Below are 22,070 nucleotides of genomic sequence, written 5' to 3' on the forward strand. Positions count from 1 at the left end.
ATAATTTTTTTCAAATCCATAAATATCATTTTTAATGGAATCATGAGGAATACAAATATTCTTAATTCGTGAATGTATTCAATGCATTATACCTAATTTGAATTTCGTAGAAAATGTAAATTAACTTTTTTGGTTTCATGACTCAGTGTCCGAGATAACCTTTGTATTCTGGCCATGCTTATTATAAGCAATATTTTTTTTTCTAAATGTGAAGAGAGCCTCATTTTCCAGGCAAAGGGGATGTTACGTAGTGCATTATAACTTTCACCTTTACTCGTTTTACGAAATCCTCCAATGACATCCAAGAAAACCAGATTCCCCATTATTTATGACCGTGAAAGACCAGTCTTCAGTGACGTCAGCTAACGTCAAGAAACAAGCGTTCCAAGATGACACCATACTTACTCGCATTGACCTGTTGACCAGGGAAATTTGCACTGACCACCACCACACCCATTAGATACCAGAGAAAGTTTGATTGACCAATGGGAGGAGGGTTATATATGTTACTCACGTACCTGAATTTTTACTAGTCTGCAGGCACATACCCTTGTTTGTTTGTTTGTGTGTTTGTTTGGGTTTTTCTGCAATTCACAAAGTCTTAAGTAGTTAGACTTAATTCACCATGTACTGTGGCTGGCGCTGACACAGAGAGTTTGGCGTACAGTCTTCACTCTAAACATGGTTGTTGAACATTGGTTGACTGATCTCAAGACGTCATCGACGTCTATCCAATATTACACAATAAAAACGCTGTTTAAAATTTAAGACAACTCTGTTTGCTATAAGTAGTTGTTTAAAGGACAAGTACACCCCAGCAAAAAGTTGATTGGAATAGAAGAGAAATATCCAACAAGCATATCACTGAAAATTTCATCAAAATCGGATGTAAAATAAGAAAGTTATGACATTTTAAAGTTTCGCTTAATTTCACAAAACAATTATATCCACACCCCGGTCGGTATGCAAATGAGGGAACTGATGACATCACTCACACACTATTTCTTTTGTATTTTATTATATGAAATATTCTAATTTTCTCCTCATTGTCCTGTGCAATAAAGTTTTATTTCTCCCTGAACATGTTTAATTACCATTGCTTGACATTTTATGGTTCAGTCAATTTGGTCCTTATTGTCAAATCTGCAAAAATTGAAATAATGTATAATTCAAACAATAAAAAACAAAAGAAATAGTGAGTGAGTGACATCATCGACTCTCTCATTTGCATATCACTGTGTTGAGCATAGAACTGTTTTGTGAAAAATAAGCGAAACTTTAGATTGTCATAATTTTGTTATTTTACATCCGATTTTGATGAAGTTTTCAGCGTTATTCATGTTAGATTTTTCTCTATCTATTTAAATCAACTTTTTTCTGGGGTGGTCTTGACCTTAAACAATTTAAACAACCATGCTTTATTTATTGAGAATTAAATGTAAACACTTGTTTAAACTGTTTAAACAACTACTGTAAGGTTTATAAAGTAAATAGCCTTGTATGAAATGTTAACTAGTAACAGAGTTTTGACTGTGTAGTAACCAACATCAGAAATAGAATCTTATATACTTCAGAATTATCATGAATATTAATTGCCATCCCGTTTCATGCGAAACTTTACTGATTATTTAATTCAACTAAATTTGGAATTGGGTTAATATGAGGACTGTACGTTGCTGATTACATGTATTTATCGATATTGATTAACTGCTTGATTATTGAAGTACAATTATATATAACTTCCTCAGGAGTTTCTTTTTTGCCGGACAAACTTACTATACGCTCCCAACAAAACTCTGTAAAGATCCAAGCAGATAAGCTACTCAACAAACGCAGTCGTTATTTTGACGAAATTTGCCATCTCCTTTTCTATCTGACGTTGTGATTTGATGTTTCACTTTTTCTCACTTCTTTCTCCCCTCTCGATCTCTCTCCCCCCCCCCCCTCTCTCTCTCTCTCTCTTCCTCTCTCCCGCCATCCCCCTCCCCTCTCTCCCCCCCCTCCTTCTTCTGACTCAGTCCGCGATTGTTTCCACTTGCCATTTCCTGATGCATTGTTCTTAGTATTGTATTATTCATTGAGTGCACGTTGAAACAAAATCATACATGTAAATGCATAATGTTCAAAATATGTTTTTGTTTACTTCCTGTATTTTCTTTAAAGATTACTTATGATAAATTCATACTTCCTTCATTTTATTGACAATATCAGGGATTATCTCCCGTCATGGATTATCTCCCGGGATTATCCTCAAGATTTCTCACGTATGCCTGTTCCTGCACATAATCATTGGGAGGAGATTGCGCAATGATTTTGAGTGATTTTTTTTTTTTGGGGGGGGGGTCATATAATTTTTTAGGTACTGTTTTTGCTGTCCATGATACCCTTGCCGGCTCCTCCCAGTACATTATAGTAAATTCTGTAAAAAATGAAATATTGTGGAATTCAAACAATAAAAAAGAAAATAAATAGTGAGTGATGGACATCATCGACGCTCTCATTTGCATATCACTGAGTTGTCATTATTGAACTGTTTTGAGAAAATTAAGCGAAACTTTGAATTGTCATAACTTTTTGTATTTTCATCCGATTTTGAAGAAATTTTCAGTGTTATGCTTGTTAGATTTCTCTCTATTGATTCAAATCGACATTTGTCTGGGGTGGACTTGACATTTAAGACTAATTGACGCACAGGGACCTGAGAAGCGGGGGTGATGGGGGTGCTGCGTGTATTATTTTCCATAGGCAGCACCCCCACGAAATCGGGTTCCCCCTGTATTTTTTAAAATATGTTATAATGTACATAATTATCACATCCGACAATCGCAAATCATTTACATAGTCTTTCACATATTCCAATAACATCCCTCCTATAACGCGACTCAATCAAGCTCACTGAGTACAGCGGGGCAGCACTCCGATACAGACGTGGTCGCGCGCAATACGTGATAACCATACACACTCTTCGATAGCAGGGAGGGACATGGGGGTGGTTGTTATGGACTTGAAACTTCCAGTTTTTATGTCGAATCAAGTGAGCGCGCGCGCCCGACCGCCCGTGGATTGTATACAACAATTACAAGTCAGACAATAGGCAGTCTTTTTCGCCCTGCCCCATGGCCATGGGGGCTGGGAAGCGGGGGTGCTGGGGGTGAAGCACCCCCAAAATTTGGGGGTGCTGCGTGTGTTATTTTCCATAGGCAGCGCACCTCCTGGAAATCTAGTGGTAGGTATGATAAATGACAGAAATGTAATGAAAATGAACGACGTTTAGTAACCCCCCCCCCCACTTCAGAATTTTCCGACACATTACTTGAAATAGTGTTTAAATTCACCCTCTTTCAGATCGATCGGAATATCAAATATTTTCTGCTCGCGCTTCGCGCTCGCATTATTGATTTTTATAATAAAAAAATGTATTTAGAATGCCCAGATATTAGGTCTAACTCTAAACACGCGCAGGCATGTTTATTCAGATACGCAGCTTGATTGGGGGGGGGGGGTACTCTGGGCTGAAAATATTTATATCAAATACATTTTTATCAAAAATAAATGAATTTTATCAAAATCTGATAACGATTAGTTAAATTATTTAATTCTAAAGTTTAGCAATATTTTATGAAAATGGTGATATGCATGTCGTCATGAATATCTAATAGGTGGGCTGATTCTGTAACATTCCCACTATCCTTTTTCTTGTGGAATCAAAATTGTTTCATCTTTTTCATACCAGAGTGAATGATATGTCTCCCTTATAATGAAATAAGTTGCAGCAAAGAATATCTAATGGACTAAATCAGTTGTCAATTCAAATATTGAATAAACCTAATTTTATATAATAAAATACAAAAGAACAAGTGGGGATATGACATCACCAGTTTGCTCATTGAATATTGATGAAGACATCCCTAAAACTGTTTCACTGGAATAATGCTAATCTTTAAAATGCAATAACTGTGATATTCATGTCTGATTTTGATCAAATCTTTATTCTTATGTTCGTCTGAGTTTTCTTTATCTGTTCAAACCATTTTACATTCAGTGTGGAGTTTCAGATTAGAATATCACAAATTTTCTGCTCGCGCTTCGCGCTCACATTATTAATTTAAGAATATATCCAATTACCCATCATTTTCTTGATTTACAAAACATGAATAGAATGTCCCGTTTTCAGGTCTGCAATCTCAATTTTGTTTCCGCTCGCGCTTTGCGCTCGCATCAATTGTATAGTTATATACATATACTGTTCATGATTAGAAAAGTACATTAGATGTCTCGTTTTTAGGTTTGAAATCTCATTTTTATTTCCGCTCGCGCTTCGCGCTCGCATCAATTGTATAGTTTTATACCTATCCTCATTATGATTAGAAAAGTGCTTAGAATCTCTCGTTTTTTGGTCTGAAATCTCAATTTTGTTTCCGCTCGCGCTTCGCGCTCGCATCAATTGTATAGTTATATCCCTATCCTGTTCATATTTACAAAACGTGCTTAGAATGTCCAGTATTTAGGTCGGAATGTCAAATTTTTAAGCTCGCGCTTCGCGCTCGCATTATTTGATTGTTGATATATGTATCGTCTTCATGGGTAACTGCAAAACAGTTCTTATAACACGTCCCTTTCGATCAGGCCAGAGCGTATATAAAAAATATCTGCTCACGCTGATCGCGCTCATAATTATTATTTGTTACATACGCATCTTGGACCACAAACATTGCTCAAAATGTTCAATTTTCAGGACAAAATACATGAAATTTCCACAAAAATAGCTCGCGCTTCGCGCTCAAATTATCTTATTATGTTCTTTGATAAGAAAAAAATCTAAGAAGTGACTGCCATATATATGTATATTTATATATATATATATATATATATATATATTGTAAAGAAATGGATGAAGAGAACATGTTCTCTTCATCCATTTCTTTACAATATTTAAATAAAAAGAGTTGCCAAAAGCTGTTGTACATGTATCACTTTACACATTTGTATGTCTTCTCCCATACGTGTACTGTATCGAAGCAATAGCTTTGATCCAGCTGAGGCATGGCGGCTTGTCATTGTTCAAAACCCACCTTCACCCGACAAAGGAAATTATAATTGGTATGGTGTCGAAAATCTGTCTATCTGACGGTCAATCGGATCGGGGTCGCCCTAGCCACTAACCCGTCTCTGTGGTCTAGTGGTTAAGGCACCGGCGTTCAAAGCTGGGGGCCCGGGTTCGATTCCCGGCAGAGACATTTTTTCGGCATCACCAATTTTTCCAAAGGGTAGATAGCTCTGGGGAACCTTGATTTAAGCTACGCCTACCTTTGTTCTCTTCATCCATTTCTTTACAATATTTAAATAAAAAGAGTTGCCAAAAGCTGTTGTACATGTATCACTTTACACATTTATATATATATATATATATATATATGTGTGTGTGTGTGTGTGTGTGTGTATGTGTGTGAGGGTGTGTGTGTAGTTATGGAAAACTCAATTGTGTCTGTCCCCCCCTCACCTTTGAGGAGAGATTTCAGCACCCCCACTGAAAAAATCGTTCCCAGGTCCCTGTTGACGCAAGTGATATAGACAGCGAGCCAAGACTTCAGGGAAAGATTCGTTTATTCATCAAATTCTTTTCTTTTTGGTAGGAAATCTGTAAATAATCCAAGTCATTGCACCTTCCATACCAAAGGCATTCTTTCCATAACGTAATGTGGAGTAACATACGGAGAAGGAATGTAATGTTCTTATTTACAAAATCTCATATCAAAATTTATACCAAAATATATCTTACATTCTTCAACGAACTGAGTAGTGATTCATTGAGACACTCCAAAACCACTGAAAAAACAAGAATTATAAAAAATGTAAATGAAAATAGATAAAAATGAATCCCAGTCATCCAATATTATATACCACGTTTAAATTTCACGAAATTACATTTAATCTATCACTTACTCCGTTTTCCTTTTCTTTCTTGTTTATGTTATACACTGTAAAAACGCTGTTTAAAATTTTAAGCAGGTTGTTTAAGCCCGTCACTCTCAATAACTCTTGTTCAAAGTTTTTAAACAACTGTTTAAACTTTTTAAACTCTTTAAACAATTTGTTTAAACTTTTTAAACAAATTGTTTCAAAATTTTAAACAATTACAAAGAATTTAAACAAGTTGTTGTTGACAGGCTTAAACAATGTGCTTTTTTTTACTGTGTAATTGGAGTTGTAAAGATCGGCTATATAGATTAGACAAATATCAATACACATTATTATTTTAGGCCTTATGTGACGTTCGTTAATCATCAAAATTACTGTAACTATAACAAAGACTGACAGAGAATAATATTTTTCATTATTATCCTCAAATCAGCATTCAACATTGTCATGTTTCCCCTGCAAGTTTGATATTTGATATAAAGAAAGGCCTGAGTAAAGTGTCACCCAACGAACGTAGAGGGCAGCAACACACATAGATGTGCGTTGGTTGCTGGCCTCTACGTTCGTTGGTGTCACCATTTTTGTCAGTCGAGCATCAATTGTTATAAAAGAATACTGCAAAACTGAAGCGTTTTTCCTTAAAATAGGGCATTTTCGCAACCACTACGCAGACGCTCTCTATAACGCAAATTCATTTGTCAAAAGCCCTTCAATGTCAAAACAGCCTTTGTCGAAAATCGGTGAATCAAAACATCGGTGTCGTCCTGGACTATCTGGACAAACCATATTTGCAATTTTCGAACGGTCCGAATCTTGGGACGATCTCGTGTCCCGGTCCACTAACTTTCGACAAAAACCTCTCAGCTGTCTATATTGATTTGACTTGCAATTTCAAAGGAATTGGAGCGTTGGATAGGAAACGTCTGCGCAGTAATACGCTAATTATTTTCGCACCCGACAAAGTTTCAAAAAGGAGGCTTGCTCAACCAAAATATACAACACAAATTTTGGTATCAAAGTGGGCCTTTTCACACGTGAATCTTGAATTAATATTGTAATGATTGCAGGCGTTTGTGATTCTAATCATGTTCTAGTTTGGTTTCACACGTGCTAAAAATTCGTCATTGGCCTTATTTTTCACTGGAATCATCATTCAAATTACGATTTTTTTTTTACCGTGTGAAAAGGTGGAATATTCTGTGTTCATATAAATTTACATAAAAATACAAACCGAAGAAAATATAATATTTTGTTTAAAAAATAGAATGAAAAGTGCACGAGAGATATAGAAAACAGCTTTTAACATTACTCAAAGCACCTCATAACTTCGCATTCGCTTTTGGTTATAAAGCTTTCTTTCAAAGACAAACTCACAAAAAGTCAATAAAAATCTAATTAAAACATTTTCATAAAAGTCATTGAGTACCCTGTGTTATAAATGATTCTAAATCAACAATTTGATTTTCGCTGAAAACATCAACATTAAAAGGTTGAAAAAACATTTTCCATAAAAGGAATTCAAACAAACATGAAGAAAATATTAAGAAGCGAGGAAAATTCATTAACAAGAAAGTAAATATTATTTCCATATATGTATTCTGTACAAGGCAATTAGAAATCCGCATAATGCATCGATTACAAGGGGGAGGGAGACATGTCATATAAAATACATGAAAGACCACGGGGAACTCCAGTCTTTAGACTCGGTCAATTCATACAAGTCATGTCATAAGCATAATTAAAACTTACAAATGCTTGAAAACCTCTAGTAAAAACACTTTCTGGAAAACGAAAGAACATTTAGCCATTCTTTGTGCATCATAAAAAAGCATGGTATCATGTAAAATTTGCATTCTTCTGTGACAGGTCTATAGAGTTAGCTATACAATGTTAGAAAATATTGATTATAAGTAAGTCATTAAATTTATTTGATACAAAGTAGGCAATACGGCTTTAAAAAACATCACTGTATTTCTGTTTTTTATGGATTGTCATGGCTTAAATGGTGCCACTGACCAACCCCAAAAAGGCATATCTATCGAGATTAAAATGTCATATTCTCTTTGTTTCGCACATGCAGGGCTTTGAATGGGGGGGGGGGCGCTCTTTCAAATACTCGGGGCCAAAGCACTTACGATGCATGATCCTGGCATAATGGTACAACGCGTTTAATCGAGAGCGGGAGATGCGGTCCCTTTAAAAATGATACCTTAAAGAGCAAAAAGTTAGTCGGAGTTTTCTATTCCTTGAGAATGAAAAACGCCCATGATGGAATCGGAAGACCTAAATGCTAGATGAGCGCGCCCATTATGAAATCCCTCTCGACTTGTGGGATTCTGAGTGTAGTCTTCGCCGTTCCGTGGTGCAATGTCAAAATAATCAAGGTCCACAGAAACGCCTAAAACATATCTTATTACGTTCCGCTCCGGAATTCAGGCATCATCCAAAGGAAAAATTCATCTTTGAATGCGTGTACCAGTCATCAACTTGAACGTAAATGATCGCACCACTCTGCGGACTGCCTGCAGCGGTAACTACTAGACATCCGTTAAAGGGGATTGGCTAATTCGTAAGAAGGAGGCTGATTTCCGTTCTCTATCGTGCCGACTTCTTTCTCGTCGTCGTCGTCCTCGTCGAACGTGACTTCACCGGGTTGCCACCGGCGACCGCTGCCGTCGATGTCGAGGCGGCCGCCCATCGTAGTTCTGTTTCGATGATGGACCTTCCAGGACTCCAGGCGGAACTGAGGGAGGGCGGGACCCCAAGTGTCTATGGGGTTCGAAATCAGACGCCAACGCTAAGGAAACAAAGAAAAAGCCATGAAATTTAATACCAGAACCCATGTTTGCATCTCTTTCTTTATCCTTGATGAAAATTTATGACCTCATCCCTGATATAGCCGTTATCATGACAGCTGAAATAAAATGATCCATAATTCATAATAAGAAACGCAATAGTATCATCACTCTCTACACTAGTCGACAGTTCACTTACTTTTTTTTAAAGAAAGTCCACACCTAGTTACCAATAATGCGTTTAGCATTTTCATTTTCATTTATTTGGATGCAGGATAAGAACACTGCCGATTAAATGCCATGCTCACGGGATAGGTGCCGCGACCGAGGATCGAACCCTGAACTTCCATGTTTGGTTAGACCACTTTCATGTATGGTTAGTCCACTCGGCCACGGCACTCGACACAAACTTGCTGGTTAAGGTTCGATATTATATTCTACAATAGGATAATCGCCTGATGGTGATGATGATGAGGGTGATGATGATGACGGTGATGATGATGATGGTGACGATAATGACGGAGATGATGATGACGGTGATGTTGATGATGGTGACGATGATGATAATGGTGATGATTAAGATGGTGATGGTGGTGATGATGATGATGATGACGGTGATGATGACGGTGATGCCGAGGATGACAGTGATGATGACGGTGATGATGATGATGGTGATGATGATGATGGTTATGATGACGGTGATGATGATGATGACGGTGATGATGATGATGATGATGGTGGTGGTGGTGAAGGTGAAGGTGAGGGTGGTGGGGTGGTTATAATGATGATGATGGTGATGTTAATGATGATGATGAAATTGATAATACAATAATTGAATAATTCAGACTAGAACGATAGATTATAGATTTCATAAATATATATATATATATATACTTAATAATCGAGCAATAAATTTCAGTCCTAATAATCATTTACATAATTCACTCATTCCGGTTCCCATATCTACACCTGGGTGGAAAGTGGCGAAAGTAGCTTGCTGCTGACTAGGCTTACCTCCATGAAGGTTCCTTCTTCCATGAGGAACTCGTAGATGATCACGACGGGAATCCAGATCAACGAACAGGTCGTCACCATCCACCCGATGGCCCGGGCCCAGGGAGGGAAGGGGCCGTTGTAACTCGGCTCTTGCCAGTTTAAGAAGTTGAACATAAGGACGAACTGAAAGAACGAAAAGGGCGGTAAAATTGTGCATTGTTTATGAAAACTTATTCTAAAAGTTGAATTTTATGGCGATTGAAGTACAATGTAGATACCATTGGTGTTGTCACAACACCAACATCAGATTTCAACACCATACTTGAAATCACCCAATGAACTATGCATGTGCACATTGGCATTTATGTATGACATTTAGTCAGACTTTATCTTTATGGAACATCACCAGGGCCCTGTTTCATAAAGGACTTAATTGCAACTGTTGTAGCTTTGTCATAATGGCAACTACCATGGCAACAGGGCTCAGTAGCCAATCAGAATCGAGGTTACCATGGTAGTTGCCATAATGGCAAAGTTACAACAGTTGCAAGTCCTTTATGAAACGGGCCCCAGATATATTATATTCGTAATAAAATGATTTCAGTAAATTCAAAAAACGTGTAAAATAAAGTCAAAACACCCTAGCATTTGCATGATATACCTGAAGAACTGTTTTATACAAGGATTTGAAATAAATGCGGATCAGCTGGGACGATAGGGACCAGGCGATCATTAGATTTGGATTTCAACATTGTAGATTTAAATTCAAAGCTAACAGAATCTAAATCCTTTGAGATTTATAAGTAAATGCTTAGTATTGAACATAGATCCCATTAATTCTGGCTAATCACATCGTTAACAGAGGATCTGGATTTATTTCAAATCTTTAAAACTTAAAGCGTATCCCGATTGAATTTCAACGGGAATCCATTGTAAATTCAGTCCTACTTACCAACATGAGGGCTGGCGTGAAGGCGGCCCAGTTTAGTGGCCACCACATAAAGGACCAGTGGCCGACCCATCTGTCTCCTACCATGGTTCGAATGTCGTTCTGGAGACGTTTGACCCCGTAGATCCAGCCCAGCGCGATGCACTCCAGCAGCGCGTAGATGATGTAATTGAAGAAGGCGCCGTAACTGTCGAGGTGGGACACCCAGTAACTCCCCGTCTACCGAAATAGGGAAAAGGAGATGCAATTAGCGGAGTTCGAAAAATAACAAATGAAAAAAAATCACTGAAGAATATGAGGTATGAAAGTATAATGCTGTCAGAGATAAGAGGTAGATTCAACATGTTCAAGGTTCTCAAAAATGATATGACCTGTATGATGGACATAGGCCTAATTCTAAGTAGATCGGCGATATGACAATGAAATATTCGAGGTGGATAAAGATCTTTTACGGAGAGATGAATGCCTGAGGAGCGTTTCATAAAATGAATTGTTGGACGTTTTATCCGACAGGTCCTGTTTTATCCGACAGTTACCATAGCAACGGTGCTCCTCAACCAATCAAAATCAAGGAAAGTTGTCAGGTCTGATGGCATCTTGTTGGACAAAAATGTTGATGAAACGCTTTCCTGTTATTAGTGAGTTTTCGCAACCGTGACGTAAAATGAATTCAAGAACAAAGTGAATGTATTGAAAGTGCCCGTCAAATGACAATGAACAGCTGGTAGGTCTTTGTCAAAAACTGATGAACCGGATTAGCAGTCTGGTCCTAGGTTTCGGAGCTGGCGTAAAATTGCAAATTATGAAGTCGTTTGTCCAGAGTCCAGGACGAAACTGCTGTTTTGATTCACCAATTTTCGACAAAGACTTCTTGGTTGCTCGTTGTCATGGAGGGCATTTGACAATATATTTTCTATGTTCTGGAAAACGCTCCGCGCCGCGGTTGCAAAAATTCCTCAAAGGTATTCTATGTAGGCCTATATCGGCGATAATATGACAGTGAAATATTCGAGGTATAGATCAAGATTATCAATGGAGAGATGAAGGCCTAATAGTCAAGAAAAGAATGAAGAGGAGGGAAAGAAGAAGAGAAATTGGAAGCGGAGGAGATACAGAAGATTTATGTGGGTGGGTGAGATAGAGGAAGAAGGAGGGAGGGGAATTGTAAGAGAGGAAGATTACATGGGGATAGAGAAAGAGGGGGAGAGAGAGGGAGATTGTAATAATGCAGTTATTCCATGGGGAAAAGTTCGGCCATCTTAGGTCTCCCCTTTCTCCAACCCTCTCTCTCTCTCTCTCTCTCTCTTTCACACAAACATATACGCACACCCACAAACATACTCACCCTCACCCACACACACAGACCCCATACACGATTTTAACACACTGGGTGCATGGTGCATTTTAGGCCTACACTCAATACATCGGCAGAACTTAGATAGCGAATGCGCTCTTCTCCATTTGAAAAATATAATGTTATATTGTTTACTTGCATGCAGATGGGGGCTTGGGTGCCATGGTTACCCAAAAATTTTCACGATCAAGAAAAGAAAAGGAGAAAAAAAAAGGAAAGGAAAGGAAAAGGAGAAAAAGTAAATCATGATATCTTTTTCTGGATAGTGAAAATCTATCACAAAATTCTATTTTTGTATTAAAATGTTCAATATTTTTGCTCCCTCGCTTTGCTTGCTCGCAGATTTGGACATGTCTGGTCCCCTCAAAGGTTTTGACTCATTACGCTACTGATATTGTTCATTCTTCTTACATGAGTAATACAGCTGAATCCCATGATATACATAATACCACACGCAGTCATCAGCACGTATGTCTTCTTCTTACGGAGCCGAGGAAATTCGTCCACAATGGCCGTCACCAGATTTTCCATGATAGCGAACTGTAAAACGAAAAATTGAATTAACACAACTGTTTTATTTCAGTCTATTTTTATTCATTAAAATATGACGTCTTATTCTTATTAATCAAACTCTGTTCTGTTGTGTTTTCCTTTCATAAAGACCACGCTATGCATTCAATTCGATTCGCCTTTCTTTTATTGCGTTCAACTAATATCATTTGGTGCTGGGTTTTGAATGAGAAAAGCGTTCATTAAAATGTCTAGTCATAATATCGATTCGACTAAAAACAACAAAATACATTATAATATGACAGATCTCGCTCCAAAGGGTAGCTACCTTAGCCATAAGTCAATCTACCAGCGGGCCATGCATGATATAAAATGATGTTAAACCCCTCTCTATTCTCCTAGCCGATCCCTGGCAAAAAAGTTTAAAATCATTTTTTATTCTTTGGTATGAATTGGGTACTGAACCTACGACCTCTTGTTTTAGGCGGGGAGCTCTTTGTTATACATATAGGCCTAAATATACCTCTAAGTCACCATTTCCAGCTGTCATTGATTATGGGCGTTATTCCAATGAAATGAAAATTGTAGCCAGTTGCGCCAAGATTTGCATTCCAACGCAACTCACAAAAAAAATCAAGCGCAAATCCAAATGCACGTTTGCGATTTGTCGGAATTTAAGTTGGGTTTGATCATTGGCGTTGCGTTCGATCGCTGCTTTTTATTCGACGGCTTCCTTACCTGACTGTCCAGTCCGAGTGTTATCAGCATGCCGAAGAATAGCAATGACCAAAGAGGGGAGACTGGCATGCGAGCTACTGCGGCCGGGTAGGCGATGAACGCAAGACCAAATCCTATATGTGTGTGTGTGTGTGTGTGTGAAGGAGAAATCAAGAATCGATAAATCCATCCATCAATTATCATTATGTAATGCATATTTATAACTCTTCAGATTTTCATCTGAATAGATTCAGAGGTTTGCTGTTGTTTCAATAAATCAAGAAATTCATCAATCAATTATCACAAAATGTATATATTTTTAATTCTTCAGATACTGAACTCCATAGTTTTCAAAAGTTTGTTGCTGTTTTTTTTTTACTCTGACAAAGTGCATGTCGAAAAGCTTAATCTGTATTATCATGTTCGTGTTATCTTTTAGATTCAGCTCACCCTGATGGAAAGAACAGTGCCACACAGTGAGATCACAGTGTGTTCACATAGCGGACTATATAAAAATATTATTCGTACTGTTCAAATGCTCAAATTAAACAGTGTGAATACATATTCACAGTGTGATATTTTCACTGTGGACACCTCGATACGGTGGCTGTTCACAGCGTATTCACATGGTAGATTAGGTGAATATGTGATTCACACTGTTGAAATGCTTAAATTTAACAGTGTGAAGGTGATTTCACATTGTGTTACACACTGTGAACACACTGTGGCATACACTGTGGGGCATTGTGTTTTTTCCAGTAGGGCATTTTTGACAATGCCTTAGAAACAGTAGAAGCAACTTTTCCGTGCTTTAAAGTTTCATGATGAACTACTTTAATTTACTATGATTAAAAACGTATCTACTCAGGTGCTGTGGAACAGTTTACATGGTTTAGGAAGTTTGGGGGGAAGCTGACAATTAAAAACAATACAATTAGATGGTTGTTTTTGCGTTTGTTAACTGTTTATCGCCTTCGCCATATCCATGATTTCACACAAGCAAAATCGCTTAAATTTGAGCCTTCCCCGAGACGTACATAAACCGAAATTATCTTTTTTTTTTATATTCATGATATTGGGGGTCTCTGACATCTTCCGATATCGTCGACATCGTACCTTGTTGAACTACGGTTTCGACAGGCTGGTTGAGCTCGTGGGCCATGAAACCAACGATGGAAAAGATCACGAAACCGGCAAAAACACTGGTGCAACAATTGGCAACGGCTACAAACAACGAGTCACTGTAAAAAAATGAAATCAGAGATGAATGTCTGAAAATTCATATTTGATTGTTCGAAATAAAATCTGAAAATACAAATTCTTTTTGCTCATTCGTGGGCAAGGCAACCACTGTGCACAGCAAAAACCGTGGTGCTAACCGGTGTACATAGAGGACCACACCAGTTATTTTACACCGGTGTTAAATTGGCGGTGTTAGTTTAACACCTATAGGTGTTATACAACACCTTTGGTTGTTACATTTAGACTCTTTGGTGCTATGTTCAATCTCTAGGGTGTGGTCCTCTATTAACACCAACTGGTGTCAGTTTTGACACCACAGTTTTTACAGTGTGCAGCGCCAGATCAACATAGCGCTATGCCTTGAATGGTTGAACGCCAAATAGGGTAGCAACTCCCATCTTTTAACGTCTTTTGGTCTGACGCGACCGGTGCATGAACTACCAACCCCGGGCTCCCAACCTCCCGGTTGTGAGAAGGACGCTCTACCAACTGAGCCATGTCGGTATACATATATATCGTCCACTGAACACTGAAGAAAATTACTGGCAATCGTAGCACTAATTAAAATACCTTTTAGATAAGATAAAGGATTCAATGAAAATGATAATTGGGCTGCAAAGTTACTATATATTACGCTAAGGGGACCAGGACAATATTCTTTCTACATATCAATTATAATTTACTTTTATATGATTTTGCGATGAACGATTTGGAGATATCTATCATGTACACATGTCACGTGAGTCGTGTTAGTTGTTAAGAAGACCATCATGGTTAACTCACAAATAACAGTTGTTGTGGAACTTGTTATAAGATGACAAAGTGACTAGACCGCCCCCGGCTGCACTGAGGGAATAGAAAATCTGGATAGCCGCATCCTGCCAAACCTGAAACAAAAATAAAGAGAAATAGATGATTTTAGGAGTTGGTGCATATGTCGTAAGAGTGAACCCCCTCCCCCTGCCCCTCCTCCTCTCTCTTTGATTTTTCAAGTGAAAATCGAACATTTAGAAGAAAATAAAATAAGTTAAGAAAGAAAAAGGAAAACCGGGAAATTTATAAAAAGATTGTTTATGTATTAACTACAAGAATGGTCCCAACTTCAAGCAAGGTGAATTCCTTGAAACGCTGAGTGCGTACCAGCTGCTCTGTTAAAGCAACGGTATAGTTACGTATGCCTCATTTATCGCAGAGTGTCTCGAGAATTCTGATAAAGGAGTTTTAACCATAATTCTCCCGGGGGGGGGGCCATTATGGCCCCCCCTCGACAATTTTTGCGATATATCTGCTGCGCAAATTTTTTTGACCTCGCCGCTCACTGACTTTTTACTTTCAAGTCTCGCGTAAATTTTGAGACCAAATTTGTGACGCCCGGGTACGCGGTTACGACATTACGCAACATTATGTAAGTGCATGTCAGACCCAAAATTGCTCATAAACGTGATTTCATGTACAAATCCAATGCAAATTGTGTATTTGGCCAAAATTCATAAATGTATCATTATTTCTACTTTTAATGATCAAACTTAATTAATTTTGCCTTGTTTATGATTAGAATTAAGTCTGGAACGATTTCCATTGAAAAAACGATAAAAAACAAAAAGTAAAAAAACATAGAAATACATAAGAAATTTAAAAAACAATAAAATACATAAGAAATCGGTCTTGGTACCAGAATTTTTTTCATTCACAATTGTTAGGAATGCTATAAAGAATATTTTCACCAAAATATAGCATTCGAGGAGCTTTATTTAGTGAATCAGAGCAAAAAGTATGATTTCATGAATAAATTAGCATAATTAATTCATATAAAATAAAAATATATGAATTCAGTGAAATTTACCAATGCAACTGCGTAGATTACGTCATTCTCTACCATCATGCAAATTTTCGTTGTGATCGCGCAATCCACGGCTGAGATCTTAAGGGGGGGCCATAATGCCCCCCCCCCCCCCCGGGAATGACAAGAATCAGAATACCCCGGGAAATTGAGGGCTAAGCGCTATATTTTTGAATATTTTGAATATTATTGTTGTTATCATTATTGTTAATATCATCATTATCATTATCATTATTATAATTATCATCATCATCATCATCATCACTATTACCGATATTATCTTTATTACTGTTGCCGAGAACCCACCCCTTTCTCTGCAGCCCCGATGGTACAATAACTATCATTTTACTTTACAAGCTTTGACAGTTTATTAGCTATCTAGGGTAGATGTGGATATAGCCATTGTTTACACCCTCTGTGTCAGTAAGCTTCGTGATTTGAGTTTTTTGTTTAAAATGAATTCATGAACTTTGTCTAATTTCCATAACAAAAAGCTTATCTATTTCTATATAACTGTACCTCACGGGGGCCGCGGAACCGGGGCGGAGGGGGGGGGGGTCTGTTTTTTTTTTCAAAAACATGTACAATAACGTACAAATGACTATCTGATTGTGATTTTTTGCATGGTCAGCCCCCCCCCCCCACTTTCAAAACCATTCCATAGTCCCTGCTTCATATAAGTATTTTTCCTCCAGTTCAATTAACATTCATTTCTTCCTACAAAAATGTTCTTTCTGAAAATGGAGAATTCAAAAAATATACCACCAAGCATTAACAGTTAAATATCTGAGGTAGGAATATGATGCTAAATACCCAATAATCTTTTACAGTCATTCTAGTAAACAAACATTAAAAAACGCATTGGTTTAAAAATGGCATAAAGCAATTTGAATGGGGAGACCGTGCCGTATTCCTGTAATAAGCGAGTAACACCAAAGACTGTGCTCCCATCTCGGGAAGTATTTTACCTTGGCATCGCTTAGTCTGCTGAAGTCTGGGACAGTAAAGAAACGAATCCCGTCTCCTGCCCCTGGTAACGTCACGCCACGAATAAGAAGAATGAAGAGAACGGCGTAAGGGAAGGTAGCTGTGAAGTACACAACCTGTCATGAAAAAAAAATGTAAATTAATATATTAAATGATGTAGTTTGTCAGTCGTTCAGTTCAAGACATGGGATACACGAAGTGGACAAAAAAAGTGGTGAAAACCTAAGAAGCAGTCGGCCACAGCATAACCTAACGTCAAGTTGAGGGCAAAACGTCCAATCCTCGTTTTTGTCCATTTCACTTAACCTCATAAACTTCTCAAGGCATGATAATTTAAGAGCATTTAACAATTTTATGCTAATTAAAGTACACAGCGGATAATTTTTTTAGATTCAGGGAAGGGCCATTCCATTTATGGGGGGGGGGGTCATTTACCTTTCCGGAAGATTTGATTCCTCTGACAAGGCACAATAAGACTATAATCCAAGCAACAAGTAAACACAGAGCTAGCTGCCAGATGACACCACCGGGCTCGTTCATTGTGTCCGCCTCTTGGAGAACGGCATTTCTTAAGAAAAAAAAGCAAAAAACAAAAGTGCTATACATTAACTTCTCTATTGGGGTTTAGGAATCTGAAACCTCACAAACCTTACCGAACTATATTACAAACACACATATTATCTTAGTATACTTGAAGTGTACATTTCAAGAAAAGAATTTCAATCGGATTTTTATTAAAAATTTGCATATATTCACCATTAGGGATGCAGTCGAGGCCGGCCTGGAGGTCACATTTTGCCAGCCTTGGCCTCGGTCCGAGTCACGTGTTCAAAGTCTATGGGAGAAGTACCGGCCTCGACGACATATCTGTTCCCCATACACAGGGCCTATTCTTTATTCAATTATAATACATTTCATGTATTTATTATTTATTTGAAATTTATTCAAATCATATCATCAAATAAAAATTCCTGTTATACATAACAAATATACATGAATAGGAAATAGAAAATTAGAATAAATTCGATGTGCTAGGATCCGTCAATATCTACAATGAATTTAACTCGTGATATTTTAATTACTTCTGAAAAGAGGAAAACGATAAATAACCTTTAAAGAATAATAATATTCACTTTATTCAGCATATAGAATATCAAAATTAAAGGAATAATATTCTCCTCCTGTAAATAAGATAACGTTTTCTGTCTTACTTCCAGTACTGTTCACTGGCAAGCTCCCTTCTCCCTCCCAGCGGATCGGTGTAACCAGATAAGTTGTAACCGCCCAGGTTGCTCGTCACGTTGTAAAAACTCAGCGTGGTATCGTTGAGGGAGTCGAGGTGGAGGCAGCTCCCGTTGGTGGCGATGATGCCCCCGTTGTCGACGCAGTCGTTGTAGAGGTCGTAGCACCGGACATTGTTCCAGGTATTGGCGCACCCGATCCAAGGGAGTTCGCTGGTGAACGACGCGAAGAAGTAATAGACGGTGTACATGATGATGACGTTGTAGTACACGCCTTGAATGCAGGCCGTGAACATTTGACAGTAGCCGATGCCTTGAATGGGGAATGACGAGAAGAAAGTATATTAGATGGATAAATGGATATGTATAACACAGACACATAGAAAGAGGGAAAGAAAGAAAGAAAGAAAGAAAGAAAGAAAGAAAGAAAGAAAGAAAGAAAGAAAGAAAGAAAGAAAGAAAGAAAGAAAGAAAGAAAGAAAGAAAGAAAGAAAGAAAGAAAGAAAGAAAGAAAGAAAGAAAGAAAGAAAGAAAGAAAGAAAGAAAGAAAGAAAGAAAGAAAGAAAGAAAGAAAGAAAGAAAGAAAGAAATAAAAAAAGAAAGAAAGAAAGAAAGAAAGAAAGAAAGAAAGAAAGAAAGAAGAGAGAGAGAGAGAGAGAGAGAGAGAGAGAGAGAGAGAGAGAGAGAGAGAGAAAGAAAGAAAGAAAGAAAGAAAGAAAGAAAGAAAGAAAGAAAGAAAGAAAGAAAGAAAGAAAGAAAGAAAGAAAGAAAGAAAGAAAGAAAGAAAGAAAGAAAGAAAGAGGGTAAGAAAAAAAGAAAGTGAATGGATGGATTGGTGGATTGATGTATGGATGGATGGATAGATAGATTGATGGATGATAGACAGATAGATGGATAGATAATTGTATAATTTTCAATACAAAAATCTGATTTTGTTATAGATTTTGATTTCGACACAATATTCAGAAAATAATATCATAGTTTTCCTTCCATTTTCTGTCTTTTACTCCTTTTTTACTTAGTCGTGGATATTATTTTTGGGGGTCTATGGTCCCAAGCCCCCCCCCCCTCCCCTCTGTAGTGATTATGGTATTATGATATGACATATGTTCATAAAAAACATGTATTGATTGATACGATAGCGAAACGGAAATGCTGTCATATACATTTGGCTGACTCACCTCTGGCGATCGGCACGGATCTCCATATTGAGATGGGACCCAGACTGCAGTATTGACCAAACGATACTTCCATCAGGAAAAGCGGTAGACCAGCGAAAAACAACATTATTGTGTATGGAATTAAGAAGGCACCTGGAACGACATATTGCGAGAGAAAATGTGTTAACTACGGTTAACTACAGTGCGTAATCAAAACAAAGTTTACACTTAGAAAAAATCCCGTAAAATTATACAATTGTAATATTTTTTTTGAAGTGTAAACTTTTTTTTGATACGCACTGTATAGGCCCTGTTTTGACAGTTACGTTGATCCGATCAATCTCAACTATAGAAAGGTATAAATGTCGTAATTTTTTCCTACAGGAAATTCGTACAACATCCCTCAAAAACAAAGAGGAACACACTAGATTGTCACATGATATTCTACTTTAAATTGTTTTCTTCTCAGTGCGCAATTGATATTCTCGACACGTAAGGGATATCGGTTATCTTTTATTTCTTTTAAGGATATATTGAAATGTTGTTGTGTAACTGAGCTGGTTCTTAGTCGAAATTATAAAGTTTGTTTATAATTCGACGATAGTACACATACAGCTGTTGTAAACAAGTTTGATTTTTATTTACTATGTCTGTAAAATGAATTGTTTATCGTATTTTATTTTCAAAAAAAAAAATTACATGAGATAAAAAAAACATTTTCTGGGATCGATTATAGAGAAAGTCTGTGGGTGGTAACTGGTGTCACTGTGAACATCATCTCTCCGAATCCACTCTGAAAGTCACTCCGTTAAGAGTGAATAGATTCTTACCTCCTCCATTTCTGTAGGCCAGGTAAGGGAACCTCCAGACGTTTCCCAGGCCCACGGCATACCCGAGACACGACAGGACGAAGTCCATCTTGTTGCTCCAGTTACCACGCTCCTCGTTCTCGTCCCCTTCAAACTCCTTCTCACCCCCGCCGTCGGTCTGGTGGAAAGAAGAGGGTTGACGAAGGAGATTGACAGATAGATAGACCGATAGAGAGATCGAGACCGAGAGAGGGGGAGGAGTGGAGGAAGAGTGCAGGAGGAGGGAAGAAGAGATGGAAAGTATCAGAATAAATGAATGAGAAAATGGGGTAAACGATGGTAAAATGAATATTTTTTTAATAGAGCGGAATGAATCTGATTAACAATACCGTGTAGTAATATGTTTCGTGCTAATTTTGCTCATACGGGTTGCCCCTTTGTAAATTGTAAACATCAGAGAGTGATTTGTACAAGGATAAAAATAAAGACAATACACTCTTTAGAAACTCTTCTCTCTCCTGTTTCTTTCTCCTTTTTAAGTTCTTTTTTTATCTCTCTTAATCATTTGAATCCAAATCATAGGGCTGATGCCCCATTCCCTTAATTAGTCCTGACCTGCCCTGCTTTGTTTTGTTTTTGTTCGAAGTTCAAGCTAAATATCAACGTGACTTAGCATGAAAATAGCAGTTCTTTGTAAATACAATGCGTTCAACAAAAAAACTTTTAATGTATAAATCTATCACGATGATTTTCTTTCAAATACCTTTTTTTAAATACCATGATTAAACACATTCGTGTTGTGACTTGAGTATAATAACTAAGTTTTAAGGAATTATTATGCAGGAGTTATTATATGTTATGTTAAAGTCTATGATAATGATTCCCTGTACATGTATATACCATGGGCAAAAAATCGACTGTAACTTGAAAGGAGAATCTTCATCTGTATAATAGCCTAACATTCCTTTACTGGTTACGTAACAATTACAATAGATGCCTTTTCACAACTGTCTGCTTAGATTCCGCCTTGGGGCATCTCGGGATACTAATGCTTCTATTCAGGGAGGATATTCTATTCGGGAAGGCCTCCTCGACCTTATATACTACCTTGTAGAGGTATAGGTTGGAATGAAAAAGCGATCGGCTATTAATAATCAGATAAAAGGGCGAAGCGGTATATACATGTATTTGTAACGAACACGAAATTCAAACAGAGAAAACAATACATACGAAACCATATTGATCGATTTCCTTTAAAGAATATAAACACCCGTTGGCCATAAGTGTAGCACAGAAGTACAGAACTAATTACAAGGATAGAATCTTATTTCAAGTTGTGTTCCACCCTAGGTTTGCAGCATTGTAGTTGGTGTTTTTTTTAACGAAAATCCTTCGACTTGGTAATTTCTGTAATGATAGTTGCTACAATTATGCTCCCTTAAAAATGTTTCTTACGTGTGTAAAGTTTTTAGAGCATGTTTTGTCGTTTTGAATTATTAGTATCTATCGATCTTTGAAATGGGAAATGTATATAATTGTTAACCATTCAAT

At 37.5% G+C, this 22,070-nt stretch overlaps 1 protein-coding gene across 1 annotated transcript in view; it reads right to left on the reverse strand.

Moving 5' to 3' along the window:
- Window positions 1–5,586: 5,586 nt before the first annotated feature.
- Window positions 5,587–22,070, reverse strand: part of LOC129277692 (sodium- and chloride-dependent neutral and basic amino acid transporter B(0+)-like) — a 37,753-nt gene continuing 21,269 nt past the window's right edge. Inside the window, exons 5-16 of the mRNA XM_054913842.2 lie at window positions 20,541–20,697; window positions 19,732–19,863; window positions 18,521–18,863; window positions 17,745–17,877; window positions 17,291–17,425; window positions 15,266–15,369; window positions 14,357–14,481; window positions 13,262–13,374; window positions 12,425–12,553; window positions 10,663–10,878; window positions 9,729–9,893; window positions 5,587–8,716 (exon numbers count right to left, since the gene is read on the reverse strand). Coding sequence (XP_054769817.2) covers window positions 8,468–8,716; window positions 9,729–9,893; window positions 10,663–10,878; window positions 12,425–12,553; window positions 13,262–13,374; window positions 14,357–14,481; window positions 15,266–15,369; window positions 17,291–17,425; window positions 17,745–17,877; window positions 18,521–18,863; window positions 19,732–19,863; window positions 20,541–20,697 — 2,001 coding nt within the window. The 3' untranslated portion in view covers window positions 5,587–8,467. The remainder of the gene's footprint in view (window positions 8,717–9,728; window positions 9,894–10,662; window positions 10,879–12,424; window positions 12,554–13,261; window positions 13,375–14,356; window positions 14,482–15,265; window positions 15,370–17,290; window positions 17,426–17,744; window positions 17,878–18,520; window positions 18,864–19,731; window positions 19,864–20,540; window positions 20,698–22,070) is intronic.

Source organism: Lytechinus pictus, chromosome 15 (genome assembly GCF_037042905.1).
Source record: "Lytechinus pictus isolate F3 Inbred chromosome 15, Lp3.0, whole genome shotgun sequence".
Classification (NCBI taxonomy): Eukaryota; Metazoa; Echinodermata; class Echinoidea; order Temnopleuroida; family Toxopneustidae; genus Lytechinus; species Lytechinus pictus.